At 40.6% G+C, this 27,725-nt stretch overlaps 3 protein-coding genes across 4 annotated transcripts in view; 1 reads left to right on the top strand and 2 right to left on the bottom strand.

Moving 5' to 3' along the window:
- Positions 1-4,495: 4,495 nt before the first annotated feature.
- GCNT3 (glucosaminyl (N-acetyl) transferase 3, mucin type) lies at positions 4,496-6,203 on the top strand. Its single transcript, XM_008139263.3, has one exon. The coding sequence runs from the start codon at positions 4,496-4,498 to the stop codon at positions 5,825-5,827; it is 1,332 nt and encodes a 443-aa protein (XP_008137485.1). The 3' UTR covers positions 5,828-6,203.
- A 7,921-nt stretch (positions 6,204-14,124) lies between these two features.
- On the bottom strand, positions 14,125-19,443 carry GTF2A2 (general transcription factor IIA subunit 2). The gene is made up of 4 exons (XM_008139175.3): positions 19,356-19,443; positions 18,104-18,208; positions 17,067-17,193; positions 14,125-14,420 (listed from the first exon to the last, which is right to left on the bottom strand). The coding sequence occupies exons 1-4, from the start codon at positions 19,425-19,427 to the stop codon at positions 14,395-14,397; spliced, it is 330 nt and encodes a 109-aa protein (XP_008137397.1). The 5' UTR covers positions 19,428-19,443; the 3' UTR covers positions 14,125-14,394.
- Positions 19,410-27,725, bottom strand: part of BNIP2 (BCL2 interacting protein 2) — a 33,115-nt gene continuing 24,799 nt past the window's right edge. For both annotated transcript variants that reach the window (XM_028142021.2, XM_054716192.1), the window contains one exon: positions 19,410-19,473. In XM_028142021.2, the coding sequence (XP_027997822.2) occupies positions 19,455-19,473 (19 nt within the window). In that variant the 3' untranslated portion in view covers positions 19,410-19,454. The remainder of the gene's footprint in view (positions 19,474-27,725) is intronic.

Here is a 27,725-nt window from a genome sequence, read left to right as displayed (position 1 = left end):
CCTCCCTAGAGATAACATCTAGCCTCAGTTGTATTTCAGCTCCAGGCCCAGAAAAGCAGCAAAACCATGGAGGCACACTAGGACCAGTTGCAATGACTAGCCACCCCCGCCCAGGCACTGACCAATCAGTAGAGACCAGGACCCTGAAGAAGCACACCTGGAAAACTGATGAATATTCTGTTAAAACCCTCCCCTAAGATCCCTCCTAAGATTACAACCTGCAAGAGAGCGAGAGAATCCTGAAGACAAAGAACCCAGCACACGCTCTCCCTCTGGGGAGCATGCCTGCACCATTCCCTTTTCCCTCTTCTTCCCCCACTTCTTCCCACAAAGACTTCTAAACTCTAAGTGACTCCATGAGACTTGCAACCAGGGGAGCAATGGGCAGTGACAGCTCGTCTCAGGTTAACCCCCTGGCCCTGTTCCCAAGACCCCCTTTTCACTGACTTTCCAATGAGCTAAAGCAGCCCAGCCTAGGCTCTCTCCTCGTGCTTCTTCTGTGCTAAGACCTTTCTTGTTTCACTGTCCCTAGCTTTAATAAACATACCTTCATAGTCACCTGGCTTGTTTCACTGTCCCTAGCTTTAATAAACATACCTTCATAGTCACCTGGACTCATGTTGTGAAATCTTTCCTGCACCTCTGTCCTGCCAAAGCCCCGGTGTGCCCCTAATACTACTTACTTGGTGTTACTAACATATAGGTTATCTCAACAAAACATACACAATTTGTTAATGTTATGTTAGCATATTTAGCAATTAAGATGGGATACCTCTTTTGATTACTTTGTAAACCAAATATTCCAAATGTTTTCTCTTTATTGAGAGACTCTGTGATGTGTGGTTTTTATGGGAAAGAAGGTGGGACTTTGAAGAGAGCATCAAGGAAAAGTCAGATATAAAGAAATGGGATTTTTCTAGATTCAGATACTGGAACAGGTGTTTATCCTTGAATCATTTTTGCCTCAGAGATTTTACAGCTCAACAAGAGAGTTACTAAGAATCGGAGTGACAGAAGCTGGCAGAGGAGTGGGGCCAATAAAAGTGGGGTGCAGATGACTCTATATAGCTCCCTGCCTTGGCCTGTCCTCATCTACAGTTAGAAACACACAGGGAGATGAAAGAAAGAAAGGAAAGAAAGAAAGAAAGAAAGAAGAAGAAAGAAAGAAAGAAAGAAAGAAAGAGAGAAAGGGAGGGAGGAGGGAGGGAGGAGAGAGAGAGAGAGAGAGAGAGAGAGAGAGAGAAAGGGAGAGAGGGAGGAAGAGAAGGAAGGAAGGAAGGAAGGAAGGAAGGAAGGAAGGAAGGAAAGAAAGAAAGAAAGAAAGAAAGAAAGAAAGAAAGAAAGAAAGAAAGAAAGAAAGAAAGAAAGAAAAGAAAGAAAGAAAGAAAGAAACGAAGAAAGAAAGGAAGGAAGAAAGAAAGGAAGAAAGAAAGAACCCCCTATGCTATATTCGGGTCTGCATAAATAGTTCTTGTAGGAAGACAGCAACACTTGGTCATTATGCTATTGCCTTCAGAGGAAGTCCAGCCCCGTGGACTAGGTTTGCGGTGCAGAGATGGGGGACTCTTGTGCTTTGCTAGCAGCCAACTACTAGGCTCTGCCAACAGGGGGCGCTGGAGAGAGATGGTGAGGCTGAAGGCGGGACTTCCTGTTTGCTTCCTATCTACTTCCTGCCTCTGAGCATCACCATGCCTACGCTTTGGAGTGATGGTTTGTAAACTCAGCCGACAGAGACACCAGCCACCTCATACGAGGTCTGGATCTCAGCCTAGGGGGCCTTCCTCTGAGCTCAGTGCAGCAATAGTAGTACAGTCCCCATCAAAGCTCTGAGTTTCAGCTTGTTGGCACCTTTTTTTCTCAAATTCTAAGTTTAATATTTCCCCCCCTTTTTTTTCCTTCATTCGTTCAGCCTCGGGTTGGTAGCTACTTCCAGCAATTGCTACTTCCCTAATAATTTAGTGCCCTCTCCCTCTCCCACCACACACACCTTTTCAGTTATTTACTTAACTTTATACCTAGTTAAGTTATTTATATTAAATTTGCTATTTCAAATATTTTGGCCAGGATGCTACATTTTTGGAGGGCTGGTTTGGGGGTGAGGAGATGGGGCAAACAGTGACAATGCCAGTGGCTTTGAAAAAGGCATTTTCCACCCTGCATTGCCATGATCAGCTCATGGGGCTCTCACTGAGGTCCAACTGCCCAGAGTGCTTTCCATTCTTCAGACTATAATGAACCCTAGACTCACAGGTATTAATGAGGAAGATCTACATTCTGGAACCCTGTGGCTATTTCTAGTGTGCAGTCATGCAAAGATAGGCAAATGAATTTTTATTAACAGTCATGAAAAGATAGGCAAATGAATTTTTTTCAAGTAGTTGCCATCTGAAGAATACATTCCAGTTTTCATTGACTTTTTTTTTTTTTTTAAAGTGAAAGCAAAAAACAAAAGAAACAATCCTTGTCTTTTTATTGCTTTACTCTTTTAATGTTCAGGGAACATAAGAGGAGCGACACTTGGACTCCAGGCTACAAGAAGGCAGAGGAACTACCTGTGTGCTTCTATGATTCTTTGTTAGGTGAGGGTGGAGGTGGAGGTGGGGAAGCTTTCAAGTTCTTCTATGAGCCATTGACAGGTTTTTATGAATTGTTTTCTGGCAGGAGAGCATGGATATAAACTGGGCTGTCCTAGTTGAACTAGTGGCTTGCTTTGCCTTCTCAGATAGTGACAGCATTTTTTCCTGCCTTACTCACCTCCCTGAATGACCCGAGACTATGCTCCTGAATGACATATCTGAGAGCAGGAAACTGAAAGGTGAATGATAAAGCCACTTGCTGCTCTCTACTCTGCAGAAATTAAGGAGGGCCGGAGACAGTTTCTTGGCCGCCCTGTGAATATCAGAAAGTATATTTTGGAGGGGTTAAAAGAAGACCAAGGGATATGGTGTTCACATTTGCTTCCATGGAACCCAACCAATCTTCCCTGGGAAACAGAAACAAACTGTGGCAAGAGATCTACCCTAAGTAAGAAAGAAGCTATTAAAGGTGAGAATTTTCTTAATCTTTCATCATGTCTTCCTCTTAGATTCCCAAAAAATTATTACTAAAGAGGACACAAAACTTATGCTTAGAAAGAGGATGCAAAAGGGGAAAAACAATCATTGCTGGATGTGTCACATTTTGTTTCTCTTTCTCTCCCTTTAGGGATTTTTATCTAGAGTATCTGGTTTTCTTTGAATGGTACTCAGTACCCTGTATTGTTTTTGAAAAGTAGCTGTGGTTTGGAGGAATAAGTATTAAACTTATAGACAAAAAAACGAGGGTGTGTGTGTGTGTGTGGGAAGAGTGAGGGAGTCCCAGATTTGCTTCTTAATATGTGATATTTGCAAGTTATTTAGCATCTGTTTTCCTATCTAGAAAAGGCCTAATATTTCATTTTAGATATGTTGTGAAGATTAAATGGGACAATGTAAAAAAATATTTCTGGCATATAGAAAGCACTCATTAAATATTTTATATGCATAGCCCTGTGTGTGTCTGTGTGTAAAAATATTTTAAATTTTGATAGATTAAGTGTTATCTATATGAATGATTAAATGCATTTTTGGAGTATATACAATTTTGTAAGAACATTTTTTATTTAAAAAAGAATTTTATCTATTGATTGATTTGAGAGAGAGATAGGAAGGGAGGGATGGGGGAGAGAGCAAGAGAGAGAGAGAGAGAGAGAGAGAGAGAGAGAGAGATTGAAGTTGAGATAGATTTGTTTTTCCACTTAATTTTTCCAATTATTGGTTAATTTTTGTATGTGTCCTGACTAGGGATTGAACCTGCAACCTATCCTCAGCATATTAGGATGGTGCTCTAACCAACTGAGCTACTTGGCCAGGGTAAAGGAATATTTTTATAAAAGGGTGGTTAGATATTACATCTAATCAATGACTTATAGTTGGTGAAAACATCCTAACATATAAATTGCCAAATAACAGCAAGAAATGTACTTGAAAGGACTTTTGAATTTCTACAACTGATACTGAGAGTCTGAAATTCATGGATTTTCTCTCTAGACCTATCAGAAATTCTAGGTCCCAATAAGAGCTATGCTAGAAACAGAGTGGTAAGGGGTGGAGGGAAGAATGGGGAATAAAGGGTAGGGACTTCCTCTTACTAATTCCACCTCTACAGCAGCAGGTCCTCGGTTCCATTTCCCTTTCTCCTGGGGTAGAGGTGGAGCTAGGTCCTGACTGTAGCATGAGCAGCTAGTTTGTAGGGTCAGGTAATAGACCTCCATTAGTAACCCAAGCGTAAGAAGTTCCTAGGTAGGTCTTGACTGAGGATATTTGTCTAGAGAAGAAATTTATTTTGCCATCACTTTGGAGTTGGACTTGCTGTTCCTGGGAACACATTCAGGGTTAGTTTGTAATCGAAGGCATTTTGTTCTGTCCAAGGATTCCAACCTTCTCTTCCTTTCCTGGGCCCAAACTCTATTGATACCATGAAGGTGATTTGGCGGAAGAAGAAACTCTGCAGGCAGCATTACCTGTGGGCCCTGGGCTGCTATTTGCTGCTGGCCATTGTTGCTCTGAGATTCTCTCTCAGATTGAAATGCGACTTTGATTCCCTGGATCTGGAGTCCAGGGACTTTCGAAGCAAGCACTGTAGGGACATCTTGTACAAGTCCCTGCAGTTGACAGCAAGGAGATCCATCAACTGTTCCAGAATCATCCAAGGGGATAAGGAAGCAGTGATTGAGGCTCTCCTGGACAGGCTGGAGGTCAAGAAGAAGCGGGAGCCTTTCACAGACACTGACTACATCAACATGACCAGAGACTGTGAGTACTTTAAGGCCAAAAGGAAGTTCATACAGTACCCACTCAGCAAAGAGGAGTTAGACTTCCCTATTGCATACTCTATGGTGGTCCACGAGAAGATTGAAAACTTTGAGAGGCTGCTGAGAGCTGTGTATGCCCCTCAGAACGTATATTGTGTCCACGTGGATGAGAAGTCCCCAGACACTTTCAAAGAGGCAGTCAGGGCAATTATTTCATGCTTCCCAAATGTCTTCCTGGCCAGTAAGTTGGTTCGGGTGGTTTATGCCTCCTGGTCCAGGGTGCAGGCGGACCTGAACTGTATGGAAGACTTGCTCCAGAGCTCAGTGCCCTGGAAATACTTCCTGAATACATGCGGAACAGACTTTCCTATAAAGACCAATGCCGAGATGGTCCTGGCCCTCAAGATGTTGAATGGGAAGAACAGTATGGAGTCCGAGATCCCTACTGAGTACAAAAGATCTCGCTGGCAATATCACTATGAGGTAACAGACACAATATACATAACTAACGAGAGGAAGGACCCTCCCCCTAATAATGTACCTATGTTCACGGGGAATGCCTACATTGTGGCTTCTCGAGGCTTTGTCCAGCAGGTCTTCGAGAACCCCAAAGCCCGGCAACTGATTGAGTGGGCAAAAGATACCTATAGCCCCGATGAACACCTCTGGGCCACGCTTCAGCGTACTCCATGGATGCCTGGCTCTGTTCCCTACCACCCCAAGTTTCACATGTCAGACATGGCTGCGATTGCCAGGCTGGTAAAATGGCAGGGCCATGAAGGAAACATCAGCATGGGGGCACCTTATGCACCTTGCTCTGGAACCCACCAGCGGTCTATCTGTATTTATGGCATTGGGGACCTTCACTGGATTCTTCAGAACCATCACCTGTTGGCCAACAAGTTCGACCCAAAGGTGGATGATAATGTTCTTCAGTGCTTAGAAGAATACTTACGGTATAAGGCCATCTACAGACTGAACTCTGAGATACACTGAGAGAACTGCTACCTCACACTGAAATGTGGGGCAAGAACATGTGCAAACATGCCCAGATTGTGCTGGGACAGTGCGGGGAGGGAGACCAGGTCTCTGGAATCCACCGCATCCCGCGGGGTTAGGGGGCTGCTATTGGAGTGTGGGTAAGTAGCTCTGTTGCCTTGCAAATTGCTATCCCGGATGAACACTGACTTAGCTCACCCCACTCCCAGTAGCCCCTGCACTGACTTTCTCACAGAGTGAGCATAAGAACTAGTTATCTGGGAGAGCCAGGGAGGGAAGGGTGACAGGGGACCCTGGACTTCAGTTGAATGCTTGGTGTCCAGCTTTTCCATTCTGTGGAGATGCCATTCCTAATAATTCTAGGCTTGGTAGGGGGAAGGGGGAGTTTGATGGAAATAGGGCCTTCTCTTGTACTATTAACTTAAAAATAAATAGCTCCTAATTCAAACCTCTACCTCCGCTTTCTGTTTGAGAAGCCAGAAATAAGATAAAAGTGTGATACTTTTTTTTCATTACTATTGGTGGCATTTAAAATCCCTCGTGGCTGGCCAGAGTCTCCTACTGATCATGGCAGGCTGTATAAACAGCAAATTCAAAAAAAATATAGAGGTACAGAGCTGATGCTATCATTGTTGAAAGCCCTCCTCATGTTGTTTACATTGCCAGATTCGTGACTCTTCTGTATGGGAAAAGGCAGGGTGATTTAATCTGACCACCGTATCTTTATGGGAAAATTACAACCCTAATTTAGCTGGCTTCACAGCCAACATTCTATAACAAAGGTAATAGCTAGTTTAGGTAAGGTCACCATATAATTTATTGTCCAAACTGGAACACTTTTACAGGAGGGAGGGTGGCTGTACTATTAAAATTATGTGGGAAAACAAGAATAAACTAGGACTGTTTATATAAACCAGGAAATCGGGTTATTTCACATTTAGGCTTTTTGAGTGAAAACTCTTTTAAGTATGTGAATGGAAGAGTCACCATTTGGGGTTCTTTGGCTTATACATTTCCTTGTGGGGAGACAATTTTTGTGTGTGTGTATTTGCCTCCACTCCCTGTAAATGTTACCCAGTGAAACAATGATCTCTGAATCTCCAGAGATAATTGTCATAGCATTATGGAAGGCTATTCACTATTGATCTTCTGCATACAATATGCTTTGGAAAAATGATTTAAATACAAATTAATTTGTATAATTTGAATGATGTTCCCATTAATATGTCATGGTATTGTTTCTTCATTTCTGATTATGTCTCAATCAAGTGTTTCTCTCATAATCAACTCTCCCTGTAACCCATGTACTCTGACGTAGTTATCACTGTCTGACAGTGAACTTTCTATTTATAGTGACTGCTTTTGGCAAAGTTGTACTTTTTGGTAATGGGTGTTGCCACTACCAATTTACCTGCATCATACTATTGAGTCTTCTTCACCTTGCCCCCAGCCCCGCCTCCGAGATGGCTGACGGATAGTCATGGGCTCCGCAGATGAGTCTCCATAAGGCCTCTTCCCAGCAGGGGAGCTGACGGACACCCTCACTGCTGTGGGAAGTGGGCAGAAAAGCTTCCCGGAATGCACGCATTCTGAGGAAAGAACCTGGCTGGGTCTTTGGCCTCATAGTTGACTTCCTCTGTATATTTTCATGTGAAATAAATTATCTTTTTTATATAAATAAACTGAATTGTGAACTTGTCATTTTGGGGGAAGAAGTTTCTGGAATTTTCCAAGTACTGACATTTATTTTTTTCCTTGAAATACATTCAAGTGCTCTTTATTTAATAACATAAGGTCTTCCTATCTGAAGGGTCCAATTTCTCCCACATTTGTGTAGTTTATTTTAGAAATCATATAATTAAGTGAACACATTTGTTGATTTTTTTTCTTCCCTCTAAGTCATATTTGTTTTTTTAACCTCTCTCTGGAAAGGAAAAAATCTTATAAATGAGTCGAGCAACCAGGCATGTATTACTTCTCAAGGTTTGAATTACTTCTTTTTTTTAAAAAAAATATTTTATTGATTGTTTTACAGAGAGGAAAGGAGAGGGATAGAGAGTTAGAAACATTGATGAGAGAGAAACATCAATCAGCTGCCTCCTGAACACCCAACTGGGGATGTGCCTGCAACCAAGGTACATGCCCTTGACAGGAATCAAACCTGGGACCCTTGAGTCTGCAGGCCGACGCTCTATCCACTGAGCCAAACCAGTTAGGGCTGAATTACTTCTTTAGTTTTGATTTGTGGACTATTGGTAAACTCTGTTTTAATAACTGTTTTGATGCACACTCTGACTATTATAATTTTTGTTTTCTTATTTGAGTGAATTCTTTTTAAGAAAGGAAGAAAAGGCAGTTAATCTTGTTTGGGAACAGACAGCATAACTTATTTGGGGAGACTACGTATTTGAATTAAAAATGGAAAGAACTGCTAGTTTGGCTCAGTGGATAGAGTATCAGCCTATGGACTGAAGGGTCCCAGGTTCGATTCCAGTCAAGGGCACATGCCCCCAGGGTTGTGGGCTTGGTCCCCAGTAGGGGCTACGCAGGAGGCAACCCATCAATGATTCTCTCTCATCATTGTTTCTCTATCTCTCTCCTCTCTGAAATAATATATATATTTAAGAACCATTACATACATTATATGCCTTAAGTACTTTATTGAACTGAAGATTTATTCTTCCATTTAGTGAATCATTTATTCATTCCGCAACTATTAACTAAGTTCTTACTAGGCATTGTCCTTGACCCTGGGGATATATAGCAATCAACAAAGCAGACAAATATTTCCACTCTCATGTTCTTCACATACTAGCTTGAAACGGACTATAAACAAGTAAATTGTGTGTGTGTGTGTGTGTTAGAAACCTTAGGAGAGTGGGGTGGGGAAAGAGGATGCTTAAATTTTTAAATAGTGTGGTCAGGGATGCAATTAATGAAACAGTGACATCTGAGTAAAGATCGGAAGGAGACAAAGGAATGATCCATGAGGACCCCTGGGGGATAGCATTCTAGGCCAAGAGGAGAGACTTGGCAAGGCCCTGAAGCAGGAACACACCTGCCATGTTTGAGGTGGTAGAAGGGAAATGAGGTAGGTAGTGTTCTGGAAGCCTGGATGAGAAAGTGCTTCAGGGAAGAGGTTGATGACTGTGCCCAGAGCTGCTGAAAGTCACTGAAGATGAGTGTAATCTAAGAACCAGCTCAGAATCCTGTTGGCCATTTATGTTGTTTTTGGAAAAATGTCAGTTCAGGTCTTCTGCCCCTATTTATTTATTTTTTGCTATTGAGTTGTATATACACATATGCTATATGAGTTCTTTATATTTTACTAGAGGCCCGGTGCACGAAATTCATGCACGGGGGGGAGGGGGGCAGGGAGGGAGGAGGAAGAGGTGTCCCTCAGCCCAGCCTGCAGTCTCTCCAATCTGGGACCCCTCAAGGGATATCTGACTGCCCGTTTAAGCCTGATCCTAGCAGGACATCCCTCTCACAAGCTAGGACTGCTAGCTCCCAACCACTTGCCTGCCCACCTGGCTGATTGCCCCTAACCGCTTCTGCCTGCCAGCCTGATCACTCCCCTAACTGCCCTCCCCTGCCAGCCTGGTCACCCCTAACTGCCCTCCCCTGCAGGCCTGGTCACCCCTAACTGCCCTCCCCTGCAGGCCTGGTCCCTCTCAACTGCTCTCCCCTGCTGGCCTGGTTCCCCCCAACTGCCCTCCCTTGCCAGCCCGGTCACCCCTAACTGCCCTCCCCTGTAGGCCTGGGTCCCTCCCAACTGCCCTCCCCTGCTGGCCTGATAGCCCACAACTGCCCTCCCCTGCTGGCCATCTTGTATGTTGGAGTGATGGTCAATTTGCATATTACTCTTTTGTTAGATAGCAGGATAATATTCACCTCTTACCAGATATGACTTGCAAATGTTCTCTCCCATTCCATAGGTTTCATTTTAATTTTGTCGGTTTCCTTTGCTGTGCAGCTTTTTAGTTAGATGTTGTCTTTCTTACTTTTGCTTTTGTTGTCAAATTTAAAAAATCATTGCCAAGACTGAATGTCAAGGAGCTTACCCCATTTTCTTAGTTTTATGGTTTCAGGTCTTACATTCATTTTTAATCCCTTTTGAGTTGATTTTTGTGTACAGTATAAGATAGCAAGTTTCACTCAGCAACATGGCTGTCCAGTTTCCCTACTACCGTTTACTGAAGAGACTATCCTTTCCCCACTATGTATCCTTGGCTCCTTTGTCATAAATTTGTCATAAAGTAATTGACCACATAGTGTGGGTTGATTTTTGGCCTCTATTCTGTTCTATTGACCTATGTGTCTGTTTTTATGCCAACATGATGCTGTTTAATTACTGTAGCTTTGAAATCAGGAAACATGATGACCCTGCTTTGTTCCTTCTATTTCAGGATTGCTCTAGCTATTTGGAGTCTTTTGTGGTTCATCTGAGGGAATAAAATGAGTAAAAGCAGAGGGAGAAAAGCACAGAGTATGTGTTCAGTCTCTTACTTCAGAAAAGGGATCAGTGCTGTCCATGAATGTCCAGAAATGGTAAGAACAATCTCAGTTCTCTATCCAGGGGCAAAAGAACCAGTTTTGAAGCCAATTTGTCTTGTAACAGAACTTTAGGAAATTCACAGAATCAAGAGAATGAGTAGAGCATTCAAGAAAGAATACTGATAGTCTTTCTGCACAATGCTCTTTTAACCTTTTGCACTCAGATGTTGAGTGTGACTCAACACGGTTAGCATTAGAATAAAGGAATTGAGAAAAAAGCGAGTGCAAAGGGTTAAGCTAATCCCACTAAATCTTGGTATGTCGTCAAGGTGAGATGCTTTGCTCCACACCCCATGCAAACTCTACACCTACCTATGCACTAGGAAAATAATAGATTCCATTATTATTACAGCATGGGGGGTGGGGAGCAGTCCCCTCAGCCCAGCCTGCATTCTTTCCAATCTGGGACCCCTTGGGGGATGTTTGACTGCCGATTTAGGCCCAATCCCTGGCAGTCGGACATCCCTCTCACAATCCTGGACCACCCCTAACTGCCCCTTCCCCTGCTGGCCTGGGTGCCCCCCCCCCCCCCGCCAGCCTGGTCACCCCTAACTGCACCCCTGCCAGCCTGGTTGCCCCCAACTGCCCCCCCGCCTGCAGGCCTGGTTGCCCCACACAGCCTGCTGTTCGGTCGCCCCTCACTAACCCCGCTGCCGACCTGGTCGCCCCACGTAGCCTGTTTGGTCGTCCGTTTGGTTGTGATGGTCGCTTAGGCTTTTATATATATAGATATGAAAAAGAGCTGGCCCTGGCCAGTGTGGCTCAGTTGGTTAGGTGTTGTCTGGTGCACTGAAAGGTTGCTGGTGCAATTGCTGGCACATGCCTGGTTTATGGGTTCGATCCCAGGTCGGGAGCATGCACGTGGCAGCCAATCCATGCATCTTTCCCTTCCTCTCTCTCTCTAAAAATTCATTTAAAAATATTAAAATAAAAAAAGCTGGATGAACAAATTAGAGTACATTTTTAGAATGGATTGACAAAGCAAAGGCTGCACAATCTTCTATATTTGTACCTTCTCTTATCCTGCAGTTTTATTGAGTCCAAATTTTATAACTATGCTACAAATTGCTTCCCCAGTTGAAATATATACTCAAATATATATATTTTAAAATCTCAAAATTTTATTAGTGACTTAATTATGACTCACCAAAAAATGATGTAGTACACCTTATGACACTGTGATTATGTCTACCAAGAAATAAAATTAGCTGAAGATAGCTCACAATAAACAAGCCTAACAATGAACAGTCTGGCATTAAACCCAGAGGCTATTCTTTTCCCAGTATTTGGGTGTTAAAATAGCACTTAGTAATGCATGTGGAGAGGACTGACTCTTCATTACAAAAAGCCCAGCTTGTACTTAGTCCTGACAGTAGACAATTGATGGATTTTCTCTTCTTCCACACTAACAGGCAAGTAAGCTTATCACTGGAGCCTGTGGCAGGTGGGAGAGCACAAAGTGGTGTGAACTCTTGCTGTCACTCTGGGAAATTAGCTCTACACCACAATGCATGTGTCAGCTGTGTGATGTGAACACAAGTAATTAGAACTGACAGAAGGAAATGCCTGGCTAAGACTCTGTGCTCCCACCCAGCCAAAAGCAGGGGTGGGTATGAGGCTAATCCGTCTCAGAACCAGTTTCATCTGATGGAATGCAGTATAAACCCTGGGCATTACATACCAGTTACCTGTATGAGTACTGGCACTGACCCAACTTCTTCCTGTCCTTTGTTGTTTTCTTTCGTGTATATAAATAATTTCTTCGTATGAGGTCAACAGCAAAGAGATCAATGCGGGTGACAGATAACAACTGGGTTTCAGTTTTGAAGCATGGGTAGGGTTTTGATTCTGAAAGGCATGAAAAATATAGGAAACTGCATAGCCAAAGCCTTAAGTAAAACTCAGCTCTGACTTTGTTTCTTTTTCAAATTTAACTGGAGCTGACCATGTGATGGCTGGTAAAGGTTAGGATGAGAATACTGGAGTAGAGGACACAGAATGAGCTGCAAGGATGAGTTTTAATGCGAGTGTCAAGGACTACACTACGATGCTGAGGTAACACCGCAGGAGCGCCCAGAGAATGGCTTAAGTCACTATTACTATTAGTAGGTCAAGCCAGGCAACCCTATCTTACAAGAAACTCCTCACCCAGGGTCAATGAGTTGCTTCCCCAGCGGAGATTGGCAATAGATTGTAAGCACAATCTACAAACATCATTCAAAAGTTTTTAAATCCCCAAACAGGAATACAAACTCCAGCCCTATACTTCTGTAAGTTCTCAGTGATTATTAATAACGGAAAAGTTTAAATCATAACTTATTCCTTAATAGGAATTTTAAGTTTACTGTAACATACCTATCTCCTAAATCCCATGTTGAACCTCCAAAGTAAAAGACCTTTATTTTGACCAATTGCAATTAAGAAAATCATAATTATTGTAACCTTTTGTAACTTAAGTTTCAATTTCAAAATCTGTAAAAGGGGAACAAAGTTCTTTCAGGTTTGTGAGGATTATCCAGGAGAATATATCTAAGATTAAGCACTTGGTCTGACCCAAATAATGTAATGTTGGTTACTATCTTATAAATAAAGTCTTATTTCTTGCTGCTATATGGATCAGATTTGAGCATTGTTTGCTTAAAAATAACATCTATTGCCCTGGCTGGTGTGGCTCAGTTGGTCATCCTGTACACCAACAAGTTCAATTCCTGGTCAGGCACATACCCAGGTTGCAGGTTCAATCCCCAGTTTGGGTGTGTGCAGGAGGCAACCGATAAATGTTTTCCTGTCACATCAATGTTTCTCTCTCTCTGGAATGAATAAACAAATAAATAAAAAATAGAAAACACACATCTATTACACAGCATGCTTCTACAATTGAAAATAGGGGGACTATGTCTACTATAAAGAACTATTTAACATTTTAACAGGTTTATGAAAAGTCATTTTGCTGAAGATCACTGCTATTATTCTCAGCTGGAGAAAATGAGTTTTCATCTCTATGTGGTAGCTTCAGCACATTGAAGTAGGGTTGAATTGGGGTTCACTACAGGATGGGGGCAGTCAAGAGTCTACTCTAAGTATTAAATAGGGCCAGGTCTTTATTAAAAACAGCTGATCCAAAAAACAATAAAAAAAAAGTTGATCTTGACTCACCTGTAGGCAGCTGCTAAATGCTAGTTGCTCAGCTACCTTGTGCAACGTTCTCCCTCTGTGATATTTCAGAAATACCAGTCTTCATTTATATAGTCCTAGATTGACAAACAAGAGAAACTTTCCCCCTTCTTAAGTCTAATACCTAGTAAAATGTAGATCAGTTAAAAATGTATATAACTTGACCAATATGGCCAGTTCAAGAAATATTTTACATGTCTTGTGGAGACTATTTTATGTTTGGAAATAAGTTTCTTGGTTTTGTTGTGGCTATGGAAACTGTCTAATGATTATCTAACTCTTCCTAATTCAGTTGTACTTAGTATTTTTTTTTTTTTTACAGTGATGATTACTTTTGGTTTTGTACTTTTAGAAAAGGGATTTTCTAAGTAAAATTCCAATCCAGAATTGGTTTTGCTCCTGCTGATGCTTTTAGCAGCTGTTAAAATTGATAAAACTAACCTGACTTTATTGAAATGAATGCATTTCCTAACCTCCTTTGCAAGGAACATGGTGCTCTTTCAAAATGCTTATCTAATATCTTCATATTTATAGCTTAATAGCTCTACCAGTTATTACCCACATTGAGTTTTAAAATGAATTTATTAAAGAATATTATTAGGAAGGCAACAACGTTTGATTTGTCATTAAAAAAAAGTCTGTTTCTTCATGCTGTAGAATAAAGGTAATATAAGAGGCTACAGAGTTACAAGCATCTTGCTACTGGATTCTCTGATAGTATAGCACAGTGTAGTCGTTTCTGCAATGCTAGAATAAATAAAGTCTCTTCTATGCTTCTCTTTAAAAAGTGATGAATAATAACAGAAGATGGCATAAAAGAGCCATTTTTCTATTCATTCTGTAGTATTGGAGCCAGTATCTAGGAAACAGAGGAGAGAAAGAGTAAATTCAAGGAGCAATTTCATTTTTAAAATAATACCTTAGAAATAAAACAAGAACTTATCGTGGTTATGGTTTGAGGGGGGGGGAAAGAAGAGGGGAAGGTGATCATGGAAATACCTAGAGGACTTAAGAGAACTTTCCCTTTAAGACAGAAGTAAAACAAAATGCTTAGCTCTCCATATTATGCTAGAGAAAAACCACATACTACATTTGATTTATTAACTGCTAATAACCATATATTTTTTTTCCAGGTCCTTTACTATCCCAAAATTTTATACCACAAAGGCTATAACATATAATCAGAAGAGAATTATATAACTTAGTTCCTGGTGAGAAACAGACCAAAATTCTAGCCACCATCACTTTTTTCAGCTGTTCTATTAGGAACTTAACTTTACTTCAGAAAGCTGACTTTTAGGAAAAATGAGCTTATTTCATAGTAGCACCACATATATCTGATACCTAAGGAATGGTGTATTTTCTTAATTACTTAAACTTCAACTTCTGAATGCCAAACCATTTGCTTTAACTTTGGAAAGAAAATTTCTAAAATTGTATTATTTTCTGCTGACACAGAGTAATGGCACACAATCTAAGCTTCTCTTGAATACTCAACAAGGTTTCCTTGGAAGATTACTACAATGTGTTGTAGAAGGGCAAGCTCCTCAGGAGCCACTGTAATAGTTGAGGCTGATTTGCTTCTTTTCATCCAGTTAAGTGTGAAAAAAACAACAACCAGATAACTTGTATCTTTAAACAGGAGTAATATACTTGAAGACCACCAGAAACTGGGAGCCCCTGTAAGTAAAATACATAAGTTTACTCAGAGGCCTTCTTTACTGACTTTGTGGTTTTTCCCTATGTTTCTAATGATTTAAAACAACACTTTACTAGTCTACATCTGTGCTGTCCAATATGATAGCCACTGGCTAGCCACTTATAGCTATTCAAATTACTTAAAGTTAACTAATAAAGTTAAAGAAAAATTAAAGCATTAGATTTCTCAGTTGCCCTAACAAAATTATAGACAATGATCATTTCCATCAGTACAAAAGTTATACAGAATAGTACTGGGCTACCTCATTTTGATAGATCTACGAGTTATAAATTAATGCCTAAATTATAAAAAAAAATGAACAAAAATATACATTATCTGAAATATAGAAATGTTATCTTGTGATCCAGTAACTATAAAATAACATTGTTCCTGCTGAAATGACAAAAAAGATGTATTTGATGACTATATTAAAAAGTCATATGCTTTTAAGGTTTGTAATTGGCTTTAAACAGGAGTAATAGAAATGTTCTCTTCCAGATGTCAGAAAGCCTCTGAAACTAGCAATGTTACAATGACGTGTACCTTTAATTTTGGAAAGAAAATTTCTACAAGTCATTGTAACATTGCTAGTTTCAAGGTACAAGTCATTGTAACATTGCTAATTTCAGAGGCTTTCTGACATCTGGAAGAGACCATTTCTTTCAAAAGGGCTAAAGGTATAATTTCATGCAGCCATTAAAAACCAGGTTTAAGAGAAGAGTTACCAACTATGTTTGAAAATGATTTGCAAATGTGTATACATACATACGTATATTACTGTAAAAATATAAGACTAGGTTATACAAGAAATCATTAAAAATGTTATCTTCAGATAACATCAAATGTTGTTACAAATGTTTTTCTTTTGCATGCTTTTATTGTCTCTACATTTTTTTTCAGTAATTATTTCTTTAAAAACCCCAACATATAACCTGAGAAATGTAGGGTATTACTTTCTACATATTTATCTTTCTCTTGTTCCCCCCTTTCTTTATTGATTAAGGTATTACATATGTGTCCTTATCTCCCCATTGCCCGCCCCCCATCCCCTTGGTGTCTGTGTCCATTGGTTATGCTTATTTGCATGCCTACGAGTCCTTTGGTTGATCTCTCCTCCTTACCCCCACCCTCCCCTACCTTCCCTCGGAGGTCTCTTGCTTTTTTAAAACTCCCCTTTATGGACAGTCTTCTCTATTTAATTTCAGGAATAGCTGCTTTAAACAAATGGTTCAGATGATAAAGTAAAATTAACTATATATTTAAAATACAATTAGCCAAAAGAAAAACTAATCATGGAACAGAAAGCAGAGATGTATACTTTTTGAAGCATTGAAAGACCTGAACAAGTCCCTTGGTTGGCTGTGGAAAATACACCAGCACAGATTAGAAATGGATACTTACTATTATAATTGATAAGGTTCTTATGGTTAAAATCTTAAATAACCATTTTTTAAATATAAAATGTACCGTTATCCAGCAACACAGAAACCATAGGATAAACTGTCAAAATTAAATGCTTCCTTAAATAGGTGGTGGTGAAAAAGCCTGATAAATACTTCAAATCTGTAGCTGAAATCTCCCCACACCTCCAACTCAATCTTGAAGTAGTCTATGTGTCACATGAAATATCTATACTAAAGTTAGTTGGAAATTTGGAATTCAGAATCTAGCTGAGAAGCCAGGTCTCTTTCTAGGAGTGGATCATTGACAGTTTTCCACCTTAGTTTCAGATGAAGATTTTCTAAAGACTCATAAAAACAAGATTTCAAGTAGCTTTGCTTTCACAGTAATTAGGTGAACACTTACTTTTACCATCACAGGCTACAATTTTCACTTTATCCACTTTAATAAGTTCTGTCACCTCTCTGAATTCAACATCATTCAATACAAAAGTCCACACATTATCGCAGAATCTGTATGTATTTAGAGAGCCCTTTAAAACAAAACATTTAGACATAATATGAAGTCATTTTTCCTCACATTTTCCTCCAAAGCAATTTGAGACTCAGCCACCAAGTACAAAATTCTTAAAATAGTATAATTCTTTAATATTTACCTTGCTTAATATTTTCTTTATAATTTTCATCCTAACCATTTTTAAAAAATCCCTAGATAAATTTGCCAAGGGAAGAGTTTAAATTTTCTGTGAGCAGACTATTTTCAGCACTGTAAGTCTGTAAATTGCTTACCTGAAATCTGAAGAAAGCTGTATTGCCTACTTGAACTCTTAAGAAAATTTGAATCTGTATTTCTACTGCCCTCATGTGGTTAAATTATGAAAGTTCATTTGAATTTTTATGTAAACACTGTTTAAAAGAACATGTATTATTGTGTATATTAATTCTCCACAACTGTAAAAAACATTAATTTTTAATTCTGTGACTTAGCTGAGGGAATTTCTGTATTAGCCATTACAATAAGACTACAATATTATTGTCCTGTGTAACTGACATTCTTCTAATGAGTTTTTTTTTTAGGAGCAGGAGTTTGAAAAACATAACCTTAATGGATTACTCTGTCACTTACCTTCAAACCTGCAGATAATATTTTAGGCATTTGAAATCTCACTAATTCTTCAGGGAAGGTAGCCAAACATACATAGGCTAATTTGTGAAACAATGGAATAAAAAAATCTAAAATAAACGTCGTATCTCACGTTAAATGGATGAACTTTAGTATCAAGGTACTAAGTAAAAATATAATTTTGTTATTATAAAACATGCCACAAAATTTGATTGAGCCATTTCTTCCTTTCATGACTAATAAATATGTAGGGGTCCTAAAAAACACTGTTGAAACAACCATTGGTACAGGCTACTAGGTTTTGGAAAAAATATCCTTACCCTGAAATTGACTCTGTTCCTGACCCTTTGAGCCAATGCTGAATTTATAGCCTTATCAAACTGAAGTAGAACTTGAAGGGCAAGTTGGGGAGTGATCTGTTGAGACTGAGGAAAAGTAAAGGTCATACATTAGAAGAGCATTAAAGACAAAATAAACAAAAACACGAATTATCATGAAAAAATTTCACTGAGGCTAACCAGAGCCTCTAAGCTCACACCCCTTATTTTCCTTTGCCATAACTGACAATTAGGCAATCAGCCTGACAATATTTTCTTGCATTATCTTGACACAACATAATTTTGAAAAGAAAACATGCAGTGATGTTACAATGACTGGACAAAACTTTGACTATCATTCCTTATGGTATCTGGAAAGAGGCATTTGATAAACGGAAGCAACCACGTTTCATTTAAATAAAAAACATACGACCAATAATACATTTTAAAAAATCTAATAAATCTCATTAAATATATAAAAGCAATGGAAATACTTAATGTTCTAATATGAGAGATTAGTATAAAAATTCTCTTAAAATTAAAATTCTAATTTAAATCTCAAAAAACTTAAAAAATTTTTCAAATTTATCTTAAAGCTACATAGAATATGTCTTTCTTATATATATGAGAAGAAAATCAACACACTAATCTTTAACAAAAATATTTGAAAATTCAGATATATGCAACTATATCATTCAATCATTACATTTTATGATCCATAGTAGGATGGTATAAATGCACAGGAATTTGAGATTATTAATCTGAATACTGATTTACTGGGCCAAATAATCTATGATATTGAACCTCTTTACCTGGAATCCTATATAATAAAGAAGTAATATGCAAATGGTTGTTATGCTGTGAAGTGTAACGACTGACCTCGTAACCACCAGATCACGGATCAGCAGGAGGGTGAGGCAGCAAGCTACAAGCGGGCAGCGGAGAGCTACAGGAGGGAAAGGGCAGCAATCTATGGGGAGAGGGGGCGGGGCATCGGGCAGAGAGCTACAGAAGGGCGGCAGTGAGCTACTGGCTACAAGCGGGTGGCGGAGAGCTACAGGAGAGGGCAGGGCAGCAAGCTATGAGGGGTGAGGTGAGGGAAGTGGGGCGGGGGAGCTATAGGGAGATGGGGCAGCGGGCAGAGAGCTACTGGAGGGCGGCAAGGAGCTACTGGCGCATGGATTTGTGCACAGGGCTACTAACAAGAATTATTATAGACTCCTTTAAATAAAAATGCTGATTTTTAGTCTCTTACCTGTATGAGCTCATCGAGGCTTTCCTGAAGACTGTTTCCCAAAGTGGTATTTCTATATAACTGATATGCCATGGCTTAGAAGGAAGGAACTTTTCTTATTCAGTCTTGCATTGATGTCCTAAAAATTTAATATAAAAGTATTAAAAAGAAAAAACACTATAAATTATGTATGTAAAGTCTATATATTCTAACATATATGATCAGAACTCTTAGAAATTGAAAATTACTATATAATAATTTTAGAATTACAAGGAATAGTTAAAAATAATTTTCCAAATTATGTTATTTTGACATAGGCATTTATATTCCTTTATACAAAGCATAGATATTACAATTATTAAAATGTACATATTTATCATTTCTTTCAAAAGTTTACCTTTTGACAGCCTAGAATTTACCATGTACCATTCTTCCCCCTTACTGTCAAGTCACTGATTCAGACAATATTCAGATCACATTTGCATGCCTTCCCCTTCATTTTCCTTTTCTCTTAAAATTTGGTATTTATAGAGCACTTACCAAGAAGAGATAGCACTGTGATAGGTACTAGCGAGAGGAAGATAAATATACATTCCTGACCTTAAAAATGATACTCTAACAGACATATAAAGAAGTTAAATTCAAAAGAGAGTAAGAACTGTGCTACAGATATACAATGTACTATGGAGGCTGACTATGGACTGAATGAGTTGGTTCACAAAAGCTTCCTTATTCTTCAAGCTAGTGTTTAGTCAAGCAAAGGAGGAAAGTTATCCCAGGCTAAAAGAATAGAATGGTTAAAGCCAGAGAAGGATAAAATAATATTTTGTAAAGAGAACTATAAATTGTTCTATATTATTAGGGTACAGGTATGAAGTGGTAAAAGATGAGTTCGAAAAAGATGGCATGGACGGATTTGTTCTATCTGGAGAAGTGCAGGGTTTCATAGCGAAGGTAATGGGGAGCTACTAAAGCATTCTAGGCAGGAAAGGTCATGCAAATTGGCAGCCATATGAAGAATGTACTTGAGTGCAAGATTAGAAAGAGAGGCGGGGCCCTGGCCGGTTTTCTCAGTGGTTAGAGCATTAGCCCATAGACCCGAGGGTACGTCAAGGGCATGTATTTCAGTTGCAGGCTCCATCTCTGGTCCCAGTCAGGGTTCGAACAGGAGGCAACCAATCAATATGTCTCTCTCACATCAATGTTTCTCTCACATCAATGTTTCTCTTTCTCCCTTTTCTCCATCCTCTCCTTCCTCCCCTCCACTCTCTCTTAAAAAAATCAATAAAAATTTCCCCAGGAGAGATTTTTTTTTAAAAGAAAGGAATGAGGGATGAGGACTCCAAGAAGGAAGAAGGTGGCAGTAGTATAGATTCAACAAATATTTACTGAGCTTCTGCTGCATGCCTGGTATAAGATCCCTGACCTCATGGCACTTTCAGTTTAGAGATGGACAGGAGGAGATATAATCAAGGACTAATCATCAGTCAGAACTCAGCAAAAATGGCCAATTATCAATCTTCACACCACACACCTTGTGAGCATTTGATATACTAGGTCATTTATGCCTTCTTGAAGCCTTTTCTTTGTTTTTCGTTTTTTTGTGTGGGGGGGGACCCCACAGTCACTTCTCTCCCCCCCACTTCACTGGATACTGTATATTTCTAGTTTTCTTTCTGCTGGTTCCTCCTCAGCAACCCAACTTCTAAGTACCTGGAGGCTTCTTATGTCTTCTCCATGCTTATTGCTTTAGTTTCCTCTTGTTGCTATATATAATAAAATTGCCTACTTGGCACTGGGTGGAATTATCATATATGTAGATGACTCAAATTAAATTTGTCAAAACCAAATTCCTGATACTACCCCTCCAAAGCTTTCTGCCCTCAATTTGCCCACCTCAGTCAACAGTAGACAGCTCCAAAGCCTTATAATCCATTTTAACTTCCCTCTTTCTCTGCATCCCATGACAGCCAATCCTTTCAGTTCTTCCTTTTACTAGTAAATAGAGCTAGAACCTGACAACTTTTACCATCTACACTGCTAGCACTAAGTCACCATCATCTGTCACTATGATTACTGTCATAGCCCAGTAAGGGGTCTCTTTGTTCCTACCCCACCTCCCACCCCCCGAGTAGCCACACTGAGCCTTTTAAGTCATAAAATCAAACCACATCACTCATTTATTAAAAAGTCCCAATGCCAGCATCTTATCTCAGAGTAAAAAAGTTCTTTTAATGGATAGCAAAACCTACATGATCTGGGCCCTCTTCCACTCTCTCTCAGAACTTTTCTTTTTCCACTTCCTCATTTACTGGTTCCAGGCTGGTCCTTTGTTGCTCTTCAATATAGCAAGATGTTCCTGCTTTAAGACCTTTGCACTGGCTGTTTTCTTTGCTTTGAACGGTATTCTCAGGTTCCTGCATAGTTCACTCCCTCATTTGATTTAGAGTGCTGCCCAAATGTCACTTCATCAGAAAGGACTTCTGTGACCAACTAAAGGATTATCTCCCTGCCTGCTTATGTTATGTTATTCTTATTCATATCATTAATTGAGGCTGACATTTTATATGCTTATTCTGTTTCCATCCACTAACATAGATTTTCCCATGAAGTTATATATTTACCATCTAGAACAATGCAGTATGTATTCAATATACAGGGTCAGCAAAAGTAAGTTTACAGTGGTGAGTATGTGAAACACCATTTATCCTTGTATCATTACTTATTAACTAGAGGCCTGGTGCACAAAATTCGTTCACTGGCGGGGGGGGGGGGGAGAGGAGGGGGGAGGGTATCCCTCAGCCCAGCCTGCACCCTCTCCAACCTGGGACCCCTCGAGGGCAGTCGGACATCCCTCTCACAATCCAGGACTGCTGGCTCCCAACTGCTTGCCTGCCTGCCTGCCTGTCTGATTGCCCCTAACTGCTTCTGCCTGCCAGCCTGGTCACTCCCTAACCACTCCCCTGCCAACCTGATGTCTCCCCCAACTGCCCTCCCCTGCCGGCCTGATCTCGCCCCCAACTGCCTTCCCCTGCCAGCCGGATTGCCCCTAACTGCCTCTGCCTTGGCCCCAACCACCATGGCTTTGTCCGGAAGGAAGATGGACGTCTGGAAGATGGCCAGTCAACCCGGTCTAATTAGCATATTAGCCTTTTATTAGTATAGATAGATTATATAGGATATGATTGCTTAAATGGGGATGAAAAGCCTTTTTCAGTGGGAGGAGATGCTCTTGGCAGACAAAAAATACATAATCCCTATATCTGGACTGAGAGCCAGCCATATGAACTATACTGCCAAACCGGTCATTAAAAAACTGAACCGCCTTCTTACACCTTACACCAAACAGCTATTGCCCTTAAAACACCTCCTCAGCCCCCACCTTAGGTTCTGCCTAAGCAGTTCACCCAGATTAGGTTTTGACTGGTTGGTTTCTATGCCAGTCAGTGTCAGAAGCTCTGCCTCCTAGGCAGCCATTGGCTCCTTGTGGTTCACCCAGATTTGGTTCTGATCGGTCAGTTTCTATGCCAGTCACCCTCTCCGGGCCTGATCAGCAGCTACCCCAGGCTGCTGGCAAGTGGACTGAACTGCTGACCTCTCGGGGGGGTGGGGGTGGGGGTGGGGGGAAGAGCAAGAGAGAGGAAAGAGTTGATCAACTCTTGCCCCCGCCCCCCCCCCCTCCAGGCCTCACCAGCATCCTGGGGTGGCCGCTGATCAGCCCCACCTCTCTCTCTCTCTCCAAGAGGTCAGCAGTTCAGCCCGCTCGCTCGCCAGTCCCCACCCACCCGAGCCTGCTACGCATGCAGCCTGGCGTTTGGTTGTCCCTTCAGTTGTTTTGGACATTACGTATCCTGGCTCTTTATATATATATATAGACTAGAGGCTTGGTGCACAAAATTCGAGCACAGTGTGTGTGTGTGTGTGTCCCTCAGCCCAGCCTGCACCTTCTCCAATCTGGGACCCCTCGAGGAATGCTGGACATCCCTCTCACAATCCAGGACTGCTGGCTCCCAACCACTCGCCTGACTGCCTGCCTGATTGCCCCTAACCCCTCCCCTGCCATGCTGATTGATGCCTAACTGCTCCCCTGCCGGCCCGATTGCCCCTAACTGCCCTCCCCTGCCAGCCTGGTTGCCCCCAACTGCCCTCCCCCGCCGGCCCGGTCACCCCTAACTGCCCTCCCCTGCTGGCCTGGTTGCTCCTAACTGCCCTCCATTGCCAGCCTGGTCCCCCCGCAACTGCCCACCCCTGCTGGCCCGATCTTCCACAACTGCCCTCCCCTGCCGGCCATCTTGTGTCCACATGGGAGCAGTCATCTTTGACCACATGTGGGTGGCCATCTTGTGTGTTGGAGTGACGGTCAATTTGCATATTACTCTTTTATTAGATAGGATTATTGTATTATTTACTTGTAGCGTGTAAACCTACTTTTGCCAACTCCCGTATTTGTTAGTCTGAATAAACCTGGTCATATGTCAAAATGCTAATATCAAATATTATAAATGTATTTAAGTGGGATTCAAAGACTTCTACTTTACTGAGGAAACTGAAGCAATGAAAACTTTTGGACCCTCAAAACTACATCTAATCATCTACCAATACCTATATCCTACCTGCCTTTCACTAATAGTCGAACTATCCATACCAGCCGTCGCCAACTGGTGGTCCGTGGACCACTGGTGGTCCGTGAGGTCCAAAAGGTTGGTGACTGCTGATCCATACTGTTGTCTAAATACAGTCCTTCTACCTGTGCATCAGGTCTTATCCCTTCTAGGACCTACCCAACACTCAAGGATATTGTTCCAACAATACAATCATTCCTTCTCTCCCTCACCATCAAATTTCCCATCTCTATGAATCATTCCCATCAACAAACAGGTGGGTACTTCCCCATCTTAAAAAAAGGTCTCAGCCCACTTCCCTCATCAGCCATCCTCTTATTTCTCTGTTCTTTGCAGCAAAAGATGAGAGTTGTCTATAGTGACTGTCTCTCACTCCTTTTCTCCCATTTGCTCTTAAACTCTCCTCAGGGGTTTTTGCCTCCAGCACTCAAATGAAACAGATGGTGATAGCCATCAATGGCATTGCTAAAGCTAATCCTCATCCCAGCCTTCACCGGACTTTAGCATCTGACACAGTGATTACTCCCTCTTCTTTGATAATGGATCTGGGCTTAATTTCTGGGACACCCTCCTTTTTGGGTTCGTTTATTCCCTTAAATTCACCAGTTCATACTTCTCAATATTGTTGGATGATCCTCTTTCTCCCTGAACACTTAATGTCACAAGATACCATCCTTGGTTCTCTGCTGCTTTCCATGTTCATTCCTTAGTGATAACATTCAGTCTCATGGTTTTAAATGCTATTGCTGATAAGTCCCAAATTCACTTATTAGCACAGACCTTCCCCTTGAACTCACTGCTGAATCCAACTGCCTACTCAACATCTCTGTTTATTGTCTTTCCCATCTCAGGTTATATAACTCCATATTTAGGCAAAAATCTTTGAAGTTACCCCTTCCTCCCCCCAAGTTCATCTCCAAGTTCAATCCCTAGTAAATCCTGTAAACTCTACTTTCAAAATGCATTCAGAATCCAACCATTTCCATTGTTACCATCCTGGTCTGTGCCATTATCGTCTGCCATTTGGATTACTGAAATAGGTTCCTAACTGGTATCCCTGCTTCCATGCTTGTCCCTTACACTCTAATTCCAATTCAGCAGCAGGTGATTTTTTAAAATATAGGTTAGAAAATAACTCTTCTCTGTTCAAAACCTCCAATGGCTTCCATTTCACTAGTCCTTACAATAATCTCTCTGAGTTTATCTACCATCTCTCCCTTGTTCTCAAACCCTTCTCAGAAACATGGGATTCCTTGTTCTTAGACTACAAAAGACATGTTCCAGCCTATATAAGTCTTTGTAAAGGCTGTTCTTTCTACCTGGAACACTGTTCCCCAGTATCAACTTGGTTCTCTTAATTCCTTCAAGTATAGCACTTAAGGAGGCCTAAACTGTCATGTTTAAAAACCAACTTCCACCTCTACTCTGGAACTTCCCAATCCCCTATTCCTGCTATATTTTTTGATGGCACCATCACCTTCTAACATATTATATAATTCACTTATTTTATGTTTACTTTGCATCCTTCAATAGAATGTAAATTTCTCCAGGGCAGGGACTTTTTGTCTGTTTTGTTCACTGAAATTAACCAGGCATCTAGAACGGCAATTTTCAACTGGTGTGTCACAAGAATTATTAAAACATGCAATACCTGACTATTTAGTTAGGGACACTGACTTCTCTTTTCTTAGATTGTCAAGTAAAAAAACCAAAAACAAAAAAACGACGACAATCAATACAATAGCTGTCTGGTGTGAATGAATAAAAATTATACCTGGGGGGAAAAAGAGGAACAATTGTAATAATCTGAACAATAAAGATTTATTAAAAAAATTATACTTTTTTTTGTTAGATCAGCAAAAAAAATATATTTTTGGTATGCCACTGAATTTTACTAATTCGTTTATGTGTGCCATGAGATGAAAAAGGTTGAAAATTGCTGCCACAGATGAAACAGAAATCAAGATTTCTGGAATAAACCCAAACCTATATAGTCAATTAATCTATGACAGAGAGGCAAGAATGAATATACAATGGTATAAAGACAGTCTTGTCAATAAATTTTGGTAAAACTGGACAGATACATGCAAAAGAATGAAACTGGATCACTTTCTTACACCATATATTAAGAATAAACTCAAAATGAATTAAAGACTTAAATATAAGACCCAAAAACATAAAACTCCTAGAAAAAAACACAGGCAGTAAACTCTCTGGCGTCATATATGTATTTATGTATGTATGTATGTATGTATGTATGTCTGCTGCTGCCACTGCCAGCAGCACAAGCCTCGGCCAGCCCTGGTTACCTGAGCCTTGGGCAGCCCTGGGAGGTTGGGCAGCCGCCATCCGAGGCTTGCCTGCACCTCGGGCCGGCCCTGGGTGGCTGGGTGGCTGAGGGGACTGGGGGACTCCGGAGGCAGGCGCACGGCAAGCCAGGGCCCGCCATCTTTGAGGGCAGGGCAGTCAATTAGCATATTCCCACCTTATTGGCTGTGGGTGCCGCCATTTTTTAGGGCGGGGCAGCAATTAGCATATTCCCTCTTTATTAGATAGGATAAGGGGTTAATATAAAAAAAATAAGGAACTCATGCAACTTAACACCCCAAATAATCCAATTAAAAATAAGCAGAGAACCTGAACAGACATTTCTCCAAAGAAGATGTACATATGAACAATAGAAATATGCAAAGATGCCCAGCATTACTGATCATCTGGGAAATTAAATCAACAAATAACAAGTGTTGGTGAGGATTGGAGTTTACAATCTACCAACAAATAACTTACTGTTGGTAGATTGTAAACTGGTGCAGCCACCATGAAAAACAGTATGGAAGTTCCTAAAAAATTTAAATAGAACCACCATATGACCCAGCAATTCCACTTCTGAGTATTTATATAAAAAAAATACAAAACACGAATTCCAAAAAAATTTATGCACCCTATGTTCATTGCAGCATTATTTACAATAGCCAAGTTATGGAAGCAACCTAAGTGTTTATCAGTAGACAAATGTGTAAAGAAGATGTGTACATATATATGTACAATGGAATATTACTCAGCCATAAAAAATGAAATCTTGCCATTTGCAACAACATGGATGGACCTATAGGGTATTGTGCTAAGTGAAATAAGTCAGACAGAGAAAGACAAATACCATTTAAACTTCACTTATATGTGGATTCTAAAAAACAAATGAACAAAACAGAAACAGATTCATACAGAGAACTGATAGTTGCCAGATGGAAGAGGGGTTAGAGGGCTGAGTAAAAAAGGGTGAAGGGATTAAAATGTACAGATTACCAGTTATAAAAATAGTCATGGGGATAGATGTAAAGTACAATGTAAGAAATATAGTCAGTAATATTGTAATAGCTATGTATGGTGTCATATGAGCATTAGACTTACTGAGGTGATAACTTTGTAAGTTATATAACAATCTTGAAAAAGAGCTGAAGGTATCAAGCTTCTTGATCTATATTACAAATCAATTGTAACCAAACTGCACAGTATTGGCATTAGAAAAGACATAACGGCTATTTCTAGTCACAAAACATCACCAGTTCACAGGTGGCAAGAGCCCAGCTTGGGGTGCAAAGTGGGAACCCACCATGGACAGGACACCTTTCCATGTAGGGTGCAATCACACACATCACACACACACACACACACTCAGATTGGGACAACGAAGGCAGGCCAATTCACCTAATGTGCACATCTGTGGGATGAGGGAGGAACCTGAGCACCTGGAGAAACCAAGGCAGACAAG

This window comes from Eptesicus fuscus, chromosome 5 (assembly GCF_027574615.1).
Source record: "Eptesicus fuscus isolate TK198812 chromosome 5, DD_ASM_mEF_20220401, whole genome shotgun sequence".
Taxonomy (NCBI): Eukaryota; Metazoa; Chordata; class Mammalia; order Chiroptera; family Vespertilionidae; genus Eptesicus; species Eptesicus fuscus.
Note: the sequence above shows the minus strand (reverse complement) of the source record. Positions and strands in the feature narration are given on the sequence as shown.

What these genes read in the sequence shown, in the direction of transcription:
- GCNT3 (XM_008139263.3), top strand. Translation starts at nt 4,496, where the DNA reads ATGAAGGTGATTTGGCGGAAGAAGAAACTCTGCAGGCAGCATTACCTG.
- GTF2A2 (XM_008139175.3), bottom strand. Translation starts at nt 19,427, where the DNA reads ATGGCATATCAGTTATATAGAAATACCACTTTGGGAAACAGTCTTCAG. An exon ending in GGAACAGAGTCAATTTCAGG is followed by an intron (nt 17,194 to 18,103) that starts GTAAGGATATTT and finishes TTTGTTTTAAAG; the next exon opens with GGCTCTCTAAATACATACAG. An exon ending in TGTAGCCTGTGATGGTAAAA is followed by an intron (nt 14,421 to 17,066) that starts GTAAGTGTTCAC and finishes TCTGTTTCCTAG; the next exon opens with ATACTGGCTCCAATACTACA.